This window comes from Gigantopelta aegis, chromosome 1 (genome assembly GCF_016097555.1).
Source record: "Gigantopelta aegis isolate Gae_Host chromosome 1, Gae_host_genome, whole genome shotgun sequence".
Taxonomy (NCBI): domain Eukaryota; kingdom Metazoa; phylum Mollusca; class Gastropoda; order Neomphalida; family Peltospiridae; genus Gigantopelta; species Gigantopelta aegis.
Genome location: NC_054699.1, coordinates 34,017,816 through 34,029,582, shown reverse-complemented (window position 1 = coordinate 34,029,582; position 11,767 = coordinate 34,017,816). Strand labels below are relative to the sequence as shown.

Below are 11,767 nucleotides of genomic sequence, written 5' to 3'. Positions count from 1 at the left end.
TAGAACGACCATCAAAATGCGCACCCATTTCCCTTTGACTTAATCCCACGGGACATTCCTAATTACATAGCACCATACCACCCTCCGCCTGTTACCGGCTACGGTTGGACTGCTGGTGCTCCTTTGCACCTGCCGTGGCAGGCGGTCCCTCCTCCACCCACCCCAACCCTTTCCTGTCCTGGACGGATGAATCGGTTGAGGCCGGTACCTGTGCCCAGGACAGGCGTGCGCTACAACAGCTTGCTCTGAATGTGCACGTTAAACAATTTTCCAAGTTCCAAGTTTAGTAGCGGGTTTACTTCGAAGGCTATGCGTCAGAATTACCAACTATTATCTAATAACCGATGACTAATTAATCACTGTTTTCGACATCCGGCTCGGTGTTTTCAATTGTAGCATCATGTGATTCATGTATTGTGTACCAGACTTTGGTTCTACAGCTGCTCTGAGTTTAATAGGCGGTTCATTGTGTTAGATCCTGACAATATGATTACTGAGTGTTTACTCGTACACAAGGATCTGACACATTTAACAGCCGTTGAAGCAGGACACATGCGCTTAGTAATCACGATTCATCTGTGTATATATTGAGGTTATCGAGATACACACGTGTATTATAAGGGATATTGTATAACTGTTTGCATTGTTATTAAAGCAGCAGTTTTTGTTTGTTTTGGAATCGGTGACCACTCCTAACATCTAGAAAAGTCAGAATCGTAACAATGAAGACGTATCTACTCTTATCGGGAGTAATTGTTGCTGTACGTATGTTTGTGATTATTACTTCTGTTTTGTGTTTTGTAGAACACTCGACGTTTTTCTTCTCTCGTTTCATTTGAACTTGATTTTCGTATTGCAAACTAAGGTTCAAGCACGCTTCAGCTATCTTTAATTTTAGTAGAAAACTGTTCATTTAGTCTATTTTCATTTTAACTTGATTTTAACAATTTGAAGTTCAAGCCTGCTGTCTGTGCTGGGCTAACGGATTGTATTTAAAGTGGTGGTGGTGGGTGGGGGGGGGGGGGGGGGGGGCTGGGATAGCCCTCTCATTACAATGATCCTGGAGGTGGAAATATGAGGGCCCGGAGGACATGAGCCTGTTAAAGAAGGAAGGAAATGTTTTATTTAACGACGCACTCAACACATTTTATTTACGGTTATATGACGTCGGACATATGGTTAAGGACCACACAGATATTGAGAGAGGAAACCGCTGTCGCCACTTCATGGTTTACTCTTCGATTAACAGCAAGGGATCATTTATATACACCATCCCACATACAGGGTAGTACATACCACGGCCTTTTATATACCAGTTGTGGTGCACTGGCTGGAACGAGTTTACTGCATTGTACAGGCCCGTACGCAAAAATCTATTGGGGAATGGTGCGTAATCGACGGCCCAAAGGGCCGGAGTTGTTATGGGGGTCCAGAGGCATGCCCCCTACGAAACTATTTTAAATCTAGAATGTAGGAGATGCATTTTCCTGCATTCTGGGAAGTAAATTTGACATTATTTTAAATCTAGAATGTAGGAGATGCATTTTCTTGCATTCTGGGAAGTAAATTTGAAATTCTTTCACATTGTCAGACTATTAGTACACATCTACGGACCAACCTCGGCAGACTATGGGGGTCGATAACATCTTAAAAATTGCAGAAAACTCAGGAATGTCCCTTTAACAAATAACCATCAAATTATATAGACTAAATCGCAATTTTTAAGCAGGGGTGAAGCTATAACAGCCAGGTACTCGATAAAGCAGTACACAGAGACCAACGGTAGAACTGCACGTGCATTACCTCGGCTGTTCCATCAGTTGCCTTCATACCTGTATTAAACAATAAGATTTAACCTGTGCAATTTATGTTAATTTGTAAAGAAAATGTTTTATTTCCAATGGTTTAAAAACATATTATTTGAGTCGGTATGGGCTTAAAACTTAATGAGACTTTTATACGAAATTTAACTGTATTCGTTAAGGAGTTATAAGCCAATTCGTCGGTTCCCTTTTGACGCAAACAGACTAAAGTTGAAATATTTAAGACTGATGCATGATATCGTACTTAACACACGTGTGGGAAACATTGCTACATAGGAGCCAGCTTAATGTTCATCTTAAGCATAGGAATATTAATAAATAGGTAGCAATTTGGATGACAACGGTCTGTTTATAAATATTGATATGCTTTAGGGTGTATACTACCAAATCAAATCCCGTAGACGACAATAGTAACATATGTGGCTAAAACTCCTACATGCAGCGTATCAATCAACATATACACCACGGATATAAATACTACCACCCATCACCCTTAAAATTAATCAGAAGAAATGTGGGTCAAGCTGCTCATTTCTGAGATAACGGGTAGCGTCTATGACTACTCTAGTTTTGCACAAAATTAGAGTACTTGTTTTTTTTTACAGGTACCCCATACATGTTTCAAACACAAGGCTACTTGACACAGTGGTACTAGTTGAAATAAAATTGAATACATTTTTTGTCCAGATGAAACTATTTTTTTTACAACTAACACAGTCACATTTATCCCCAATCACAGGACTTGTGGTGTTCACGTCTCTATCAAAAGTCGGGTGCACCTCCAACTTTGACCCAGCCGGAAGTTATTCGGTTTAGTACTACCTTTAGACCCGAATGCGTATGTTCTAGTCGTTACAAAGTTTTATTAGTCAAAAACATCTTACAGTGCAGTAAATTTAGGGTAGGCTCTCTAATACTAGTAGCATAACTGACTAGCATCATGCATGTTCCCCAGATCGTAATCCCATTAAACACGTCTGCAATTAACATGAACCAATATTATTGCAGGTTGCGTTATTAGCAGCAGAAGCCAAGCGTCTCCCCTACAGACGTTCCTGCTGGTCGGACTCGGACTGCAGACGGAACCAGTGCTGCATCATAAAGAACGGACCACCCATAATGAGCAAACGATTGGCGTCAGGTGCTATTTTGTTTATCAAAGTCTTCCCAACCAGGCCTTATTTAGATGAAGGGTACAGGGATGCGCGTGCATCCATTCTTGACGTATAAATTATTGGTTAATCCGTTTGACTTATATGGGCATAAGTCCCTTTGCGCCGTGCAATTCACGGTTCAGACAGGTGGTTCAGGAACCGATTCACACTGGCCGCCTGTTCTGCTATACACCCATGTTCCAAACGTCAATGCACAATATTACAAACTATCATTGGACAAATCCAGCCACAGGCGTACCATTAAAAATACTAATTGTTTTAATTTTTCCCCAATTACTAGAAGTGAATATATGAAAACGACATGTCACAATTAGGGATTATAGTGGACCTTGATGAATGAACTCTCACACGGAAGTGAACTGTGTAGTGAGATCATTGAGGGTAAAGCGTTTATTTAGGGGGTGGATGGAAAATTAATGGCCAGACGACGATCTTTGACTGGTCTGTACCCGAATGATTGTATCCTACTGTATATAGTACAGTATCAATAGTATAATATACCTATTTTGTGAAAGAGTATATTATTATAATTCAATTAGCCCGCTGCAAGATAGTGTAATAAAATTAGTATGATCTAGTGTAATAAATGTATTTGTCCGAACTAGTATATTATAAATAAATGCATATATGTGTTTTGTCAACTAGTTTAATAAATTAATATAACAAGTTGTGTGAGCTGCTATAATCGTCTGCTGGATAAGTTAGTATAATAATATTCATATAATGTGGTGAGTGAACTAGTAGAACTTGCTATGTAAGCTGGTATAATAAACTTCGTATATCTGAGCTGGTAAAATAAACATTAGTATAAGCTATTGCACGAGCCGGTACAATAAAATTTACATAACATGTTATGTGAGCTAGTATAATAAAATTCATATATCCGGTTGTATAACTAGTATAAACCATGGGCGTCGGAAGATGCATGCAACTTGAGCAAACTTGAGAGGCCAGTTATTAAATGAAACGTTTGCGTCTTAGCGTCGATAGAGGCTTTCTCTATAAGTTCAAATATTGTGGTTTCCGTGATTGTTTTGTGAGTTTTTGGGACCATTTGTGACAAATGTTTACTAAATAGCATTGAATACATGCAATATAGATATTGTATATAAATTTGCTATCTTTAATGTTTTGTATCTTTTACATGCATATATATAGAGAGAGACACACACATACACATACAAATGGTTTTCATAAAACAAAGAAAAGAAGTTTGTTTTGGTTAACGACACCACTGGAGCACATTGATTAATTAATCATCGGCTATTGGATGTCAAACATTTGGTAATTCTGACTCGTAGTTATTAGAGGGAACCCGCTACATGTTTTTCTAATGCAGAACGCGATCTTTTATATGCACTTTCCCGCAGATAGGAAATCACATACCACAGCCTTTGTCCAGTTGTGGTGCATTGGTTGGAACGAGAAAAAATCCAATCAGCTGAATGGATCCACCGAGGTGGGTCATAAAACAATTCAGAATGTTTATAGTCATTTCTAGTCATATTAAAACTGTCGGTGGTAAAAATATGAATATATTAATTCAAATACATATTTAAATTGCCTTTGAACGGTGGGTGGGTGAGTGGGGGGGGGGGGGGGGATGCGAGCTCTTATAATAAAATTCGTATAACCTGCTGTGCAAGATAGTATGATAAAATTCGTATAACCTTTTGTCCGAGCTAGTATACGCTTACTGGTAACAAACTTCGAATAACCTGCATCGTGAGCTAGTATTATAAAATTCGTATAACCTGTTGTGTGAGGTAGTATAATTAAATTCATATAACCTGTTGTGTGAGGTAGTATAATAAAATTCATATAACCATCACGTTTGCAGGTATCGCCAGACCTTCAGGTGTTTGTAGAAACTACCTACGCCTGAATGACAACTGCGCAGGCGCGTCTAAGATGTTTGGCTCGTGTGGGTGTGGCCCTGGTCTGTACTGCCGCCACTACCCGGATGTGAAACTGCCAGTCGGTAAGCGCGACGTACAGGGCTGGGAAGAAAAGAGGAAAATAATCGCACAAGGGAGATACGTGTGCAAGATCAAGAAGCATCTTCTACCATTTAGTTAATTGTCTTGGAAACTCACCAATAAAACAAATTGCAATGGTGTTCTGTCTCTCTCTTTTTGTGGGTAGAGTTGGGATTTAGCTCAGACGAAAGAGATCCGTCTGAAGTGACGGCAGCCGGTCCCCCTCCCTCTCTCTCTAACCATCTGTCTCTGTCTCTTTCTCTGTCTCTCTCTCTCTCTCTCTCTCTCTCTGTCTGTCTGTCTGTCTGTCTCTGTCTCTGTCTCTGAGAGAGAGAGAGAGAGGAGAGAGAGAGAGAGAGAGAGAGAGAGAGAGAGAGAGAGAGAGAGAGAGAGGCGCGGAGAGACAAAGAGACAGAGTACACCGCCGAGCTAGACACAGAGCTGGCCCCACAACAAACTTGCAAACTGATATTTAACAATACCCCACTGTTACCCCAGCACATTGTTCAATGAGCGATTATTCCGTGTCAGACGTAAATAATACGTGGTCCAGTCGACAAGGGAAGAAACTCTCTGAAGTGCATATGATTTCTTCTCCTTTTTCTTCTACCGCCGCACTGGCCCACAAGACCGCTCCTTATTCCGGAAACTAGCAAGCGGTCAGTTATACACATTTGTCGACAGACAGAACAGTACATACCACGGTCTTTGATGTACCAGTCGTCGGGACACTGGTTGGAATGGGGGGGGGGGGGGGGGGGGAGGGAGACCGCCGAGAACACACTCGAGATCCCGCCCCTTGATCCGCTCCTCCTATAGCGCCCCAGACTAGCGCTCTACCACCAATCTCCTTACCTCCATGCGAACTTGTACATCCTGTCAGAACGGTGTTCCTCGTGTGAGACAGGTTGACGTTTTCTCTCGATGTTCGGACACACTTAATTATCCCGGGGCAGGTTGCCTCAAGAACATGCTCAAGACAGCTGGAATTCATAAAGAAAGAAAACCGGTTTTTGTAACACACCACACACACAGACCAAGTTATTGTGAGGGATTAAGGCGAAATGTCGACATGCTGCCCACACTCCCGATATTTATGATCGAAAATACAACCGTTCACTCTGGGAATAACATGGATTTAGCATTTCAGGTAAGTTGTTAAAGGTGCTATGCACTTTCTCCCATGTCGTCAAGGTACATTAAACAGTTAAAAACTAACGTTTGTTTTGTTTAACGACACTATTAGATAACATTGATATATTAATAATGGGCTATTAGATGTCAAATATTTGGTAATTTTTACATATATTCTTAGAGAGGAAGCCCGCTACATTTTCCCATTAGTAACAAGGTATCTTTTATATCCGCCATCCCACAGACAGGATATCACAGACCACGGCCTTTGATATACCATTCGTAATGCACTGACTAGAACGAGAAATAGCCCAATGGGCTGACCAACAGACATCGATCATAAATCATTACACCACTTTAATTAAATAATCATCGGCTTTTGGATATTAACAATCTGAAACGTAGTCAAAGGAATCCCGCTACACTTTTTCATAAGCAACAAGGGATCTTTAATAGACACTTTCCCGCAGAAAGGACAGAATATACGACGGTCTTTGATATACCAGTCGTGGGGCACTGGTTGGATAGGGGAAAAAACCCCGAATGAGAATTTGATTCCACTGAGGTGGTTCGATCCTACGAGCCATACCTCTCAGGTCGCCCATACCTTTATCATAGTCTTAAATATACACAGTCGTCTACACATATTGCACCTTATGTCTGGTTGAAAATTCCAAATTATTTCTTAAAATATTTTGTGAATATTCCATATGTTTCATGTTTTAACTTTAAACAAATTACTATACGTTTTAAATTAAAGTTCTTTCTGACATCAATATCTAAATCTATTTGAATAACAAAATCATCACTCTTTTCATTTCAACTTATTTTCGTGCTTATATCCAGTTAAGGTTCAGACACGGTGTCCTGGGCACACACCTCAACTATCTGGGCTGTCTGTCCAAAAAAAGAAAGAAGTAAAATTTGTTTTATTTAACGACGCCACTGGAGCACATTGATTTTTTATCTTATCATCGGCTATTGGACGTCAAACATATGGTCATTCCGACACTGTTTTTTAGAGGAAACCATCTGTCGCCACATAGGCTACTCTTTTACGACAGGCAGCAAGGGATCTTTTATTTGCGCTTCCCACAGGCAGGATAGCACAAACCATGGCCTTTGTTGAACCAGTTATGGATCACTGGTCGGTGCAAGTGGTTTACATCTACCCATTGAGCCTTGCGGAGAACTCACTCAAGGTTTGGAGTCGGTATCTGGATTAAAAATCCCATGCCTCGACTGGGATCCGAACCCAGTACCTACCAGCCTGTAGACCGATGGCCTAACCACGACGCCACCGAGGCCGGTAGGCTGTCTGTCCAGGACAGTGAGTTAGTTGTTAGTGAGAGAGAAGAGGGTGTAGTGGCCTTACACCTACCCAATGAGTCGTTAAAACTCGTTCTGGGTGGGAGCCGGCACCGGGCTGCGAACTCTGTACCTACCAGCCTTATGTCTAATGGCTTAACCACGACACCACCGAGTGTGCTCTAGTGGTGTCTGTAAACTAAAGGAACATTAACTTAAGGCTATATGTAAGACTTATTAATGCAAAGCCCTAAATAATTCAAGGCGTGAGGTTCGTCATGTAGCTGGAGTCCAGGACTTCTAGATACCGAATATGTTAAGAACTCTGTTACCAATAGGTTTCACAGATGCAATTTATGATAGACTATATTTTTCTAATCAACTTTCCTTAGATCTTTTGACAAGTTTGTTGTCTATCCATGAACATTCATTTCATAATGTAAAATATGCTCACTCTTCAAAAAAAGAAACGCAAAAGGGTACAAATGGGTTATAACTCCGATTTTATGTTTCCTACCGGTTCATGCTTTGTGAATATAAGGTCATTGTATGTCCCAAACACATTCCCACGGTTACATTCGATAAAACGCAGCTACTGTACAATAAAGTTCCAAAATGTGAATATTCGCAAAAACGCAGCCACGTGCAAACCATGTCACCACTGCACGTGCGTTGTCTGCACGTGCAACATGAACACCGACAGTATAAAAGTGCAGGGTGTTCGCTTGCCTGGCCTCTGTATCTGGCCGACAGTTGATAATCCAGGACATGCCACGTCTCAGTAAACCGCAGAGAAACAATGCCATCGGCCGACTAGACGCAGGCGAATCCAGAACGGCCGTTGCCAGGGCATTCCATGTGTCCCCAAGCACCATCTCCAGACTGTGGGACCGTTACCAGCAACATGGATCAACACGTGACCTCCCTAGATCCGGTCGACCACGGGTCACTACCCCCGGGCAGGACCGCTACATCCGGGTACGCCACCTTCGGGAACGATTGACTACTGCCACCTCCACAGCCGCAGCAATACCAGGTTTGCGCAGGATATCCGACCAGACCGTACGGAACCGCCTACGTGAGGTAGAAATTCGTGCCAGACGTCCAGTTCGAGGTGTCATCTTAACACCACAACACCGTCGACTCCGACTGCAGTGGTGCCAGATTCATCGACAATGGCCTCAACTGCGATGGAGACAGGTGTGGTTCAGTGACGAGTCCCGATTTCTGCTCCGACGTCATGATGGAAGATGTCGCGTGTATAGGCGTCGTGGTGAACGTTATGCGGCAAACTGCGTGCAGGAAGTGGACAGATTCGGCGGGGGTAGTGTCATGGTGTGGGCAGCCATCTCACACACTGGCAGAACTGACCTGGTCCACGTGCAGGGCAACCTGAATGCACAGGGCTACATTGACCAGATCCTCCGGCCACACATCGTTCCAGTTATGGCCAACGCCAACGCAGTGTTCCAACATGACAACGCCAGGCCTCACACAGCACGTCTCACGACGGCTTTCCTACAGAACAACAACATTAATGTCCTTCCTTGGCCATCGATATCACCGGATTTGAACCCAATTGAGCATCTATGGGACGAGTTGGACCGACGCCTCCGACAGCGACAACCACAGCCCCAGACCCTGCCCGAGCTGGCAGCAGCCTTGCAGGCCGAGTGGGCCACCATCCCCCGGGACGTCATCCGTACTCTGGTTGCTTCAATGGGCAGGCGGTGCCAGGCAGTTGTCAACACACGCGGAGGTCCACACCCGGTATTGACTCCAGATGACCTTGACCTTGGTGGTGTGTCCTATCACTTACTCACAATGGACTAGAGTGAATTGTGAACAATCCTGCAACATTTGGTAATTATCGGACTCACCATTCAATAATTAAATCAATTCTCCAAATGTTACGACAATGTGGTTTTGCGTTTCTTATATATAATTTTTTTTTTTTTTTTGTATGTAGAAATAATGTTTCAGGACGTGAGATTTGACATGTTGAACGCGATAGCGTGATTTTGAAAAGCAACAACTAACAAACAACAAGAACACGCCCCCCCCCCCCCCCCCCCCCTCATAAAAAAAAACAAAAAACAAAAAAACAACAACAACAAACCCAAGCAAAAACACACACACACACACCCCGCAAAAAAGTGAGCTTTTATAGGTTTGCTTTTACTATTTGTTTCAGGGCCAACACTCCCCGGTCTACTTCTCCCCAATTAACGGAGTTCCGCCGGAACCCCCACAGGATTATCAAGAGGATCGAGACTGCACGAAAGGTAAACGAGGGACCCGGATCTTGGTCTTACTGGCCTTTCTCGCCGTGGTGATAGCCGGAACCATCATTATTCTCTCCGTCCTGGTGTCCATCAATGGTAAGCAGTTTATCGCCTTATTACATCACCATCGAAGACACATCCAGCGGGGAATCTCGGAGGATGTGCCCAAGACAGTCGTGCTTGAACCGTCACTGGACGTACGCACGAGTCAAATGGCCGATTGATTGATTAAGCAATTTACCTTAAAACTAATCGTAAAGTGCTCGCCTGGTGCGCGGTCGGTGTGGGATCAATCCCGGTCGGTGGGAATATTGGGCTATTTCTCGTTCCAGCCAGTGCACCACGACTGGTATATCAAAGCAGTGGTATGTGCTACCCTGTCTGTGAGATGGTACATATAAAAGATCCCTAGCTTCCAATAAAAATTGTTTTTTAACGGGCTTTCTTTCTAAACTATGTCAGAATTACCAAATGTTTGAAATCCAATAGCCGATGATTAATAAATCAATCTGCTCTAGTCGTGTCGTTAAACAAAAAAAACTAACTACAAAGCTGTATTTTATATTTATTTTTAATTACTTGTCTATTTTATAATTATGTTTTATGTCCAATGGCTGTAAAGAAATATTCGGTCAATAATTAATTACAATTGAAATTTATTCTTTGAAATATATTCTACAGTAAATTCATGGAATGGACCATTATTTCGCACAGTTATAATCATTGGAAAGATTTGTTGAAAGACAAAATAATAAAAAATATTCCCGTGGATTGTAGCAGAGAAAGAGTTAATTTACAATAAATGCTGTGTTTTTATTTAGGTTCCTCTGTGTATTCTACGAGAGTGGTTAACATTACGAACACGGTACGTCTGAGAGATCATCAAATACCGTCTACGGAGTAAAACAAACCATCACATGATGGTGCAGGACGATCAGACTATAGTGGAAGATGATTACAAGATGGTACTAGACGATCACAGAATTGTGTAAGACGATCGGAGGATAGTGCAAAACGATTTCAATTTAGTGCAAGACGAGCCTACAAAAAGTATAATGAAAGGTGATTAAAGTATAGTGAAAGACATTCGTGAAAAACGTTCGTGGATTGTCAAATGTGAGAGTGGTTTAACAGCGTCAACAACATTGGTGAATTGAGAAATGTTAGGGAGTGTTTTAGTATGGTGACAAACATTCGTAAATTGCCAAATGTCAGAGTTTTTTGGTATGGTGACAAACATTCGTAAATTGCCAAATGTCAGAGTGTTTTGGTATGGTAAAAACATTTGATAATTGCCAAATTTCAGTGTTTTATTATGGCGAGAAACATTCGTGTATTGCCAAATGTCATGGAGTGGTTTTAGCGTGGCCAAAACATTAATGAATTGCTAATTGTCGGGGAGGGGGCGGGGCGGGAGTAGCGGCGTCAAAAACATGTGTGAATTGCTCAATGCCATGGAATGTTTTAGTACGGTAAAAAACATTCGTGTATTACCAAATGTTATAGTGTTTTTAGTAGGGTCATATACATTTGTTAAAGACTAACCTACAAACTTGAGATATATAGTATGTATAAGATGTGAATATATATATATATATATATATATATATATATATATATATATATATATATATATATATATATATACATGTGTACATATAAATACATGTGTGCATATAAATACATTGTGTGTTGTTAGTTGTTGTATGCGTGTGGTAAACTTGCTCATTTTGTGGAGGACTGATGCATGTGCATAATGTACTTGGACTTAATATAATAATGACATTCGTCAATGTCAAAAAGGGGTTTACCCCCTCCCCACAAAAAACCCCAACAACAACAACAAACAACAACAACAAACAACTTTAACAACCGAATAATGAAACAGGAGAAAAAAATAAATAACAATGAAAAAGGTGCAAATGAAAGAAAAAGAGAAAAAAAAAAGAGAGAGAACAAAATTGAATTAAAGAGACATACAGAACGGGTTTGGATGCTGGTAGAACACGGAACTAAATATAAGTTACATAAGTGACTGAACACGGACACACCTGACTGAGTCA

General features: G+C 41.5%; 2 protein-coding genes across 3 annotated transcripts; both read left to right on the top strand.

Moving 5' to 3' along the window:
- The first annotated feature begins 546 nt into the window (after positions 1-546).
- On the top strand, positions 547-5,116 carry LOC121367828. Its single transcript, XM_041492221.1, has 3 exons — positions 547-761; positions 2,832-2,964; positions 4,839-5,116. Exons 1-3 carry the CDS (start codon positions 723-725, stop codon positions 5,075-5,077), a joined length of 411 nt encoding a protein of 136 aa, XP_041348155.1. The 5' UTR covers positions 547-722; the 3' UTR covers positions 5,078-5,116.
- A 506-nt stretch (positions 5,117-5,622) lies between these two features.
- LOC121367814 lies at positions 5,623-11,305 on the top strand. 2 transcript variants are annotated; one of them, XM_041492209.1, is made up of 3 exons: positions 5,623-6,127; positions 9,614-9,704; positions 10,526-11,305. In XM_041492209.1, exons 1-3 carry the CDS (start codon positions 5,837-5,839, stop codon positions 10,606-10,608), a joined length of 465 nt encoding a protein of 154 aa, XP_041348143.1. In that variant the 5' UTR covers positions 5,623-5,836; the 3' UTR covers positions 10,609-11,305. The 2 variants fall into 2 exon arrangements, with proteins under 2 accessions (XP_041348143.1, XP_041348134.1); XM_041492200.1 differs by having other exon boundaries at positions 5,775-6,127; positions 9,614-9,800; positions 10,526-11,302.
- The last annotated feature ends 462 nt before the right edge of the window (positions 11,306-11,767 follow it).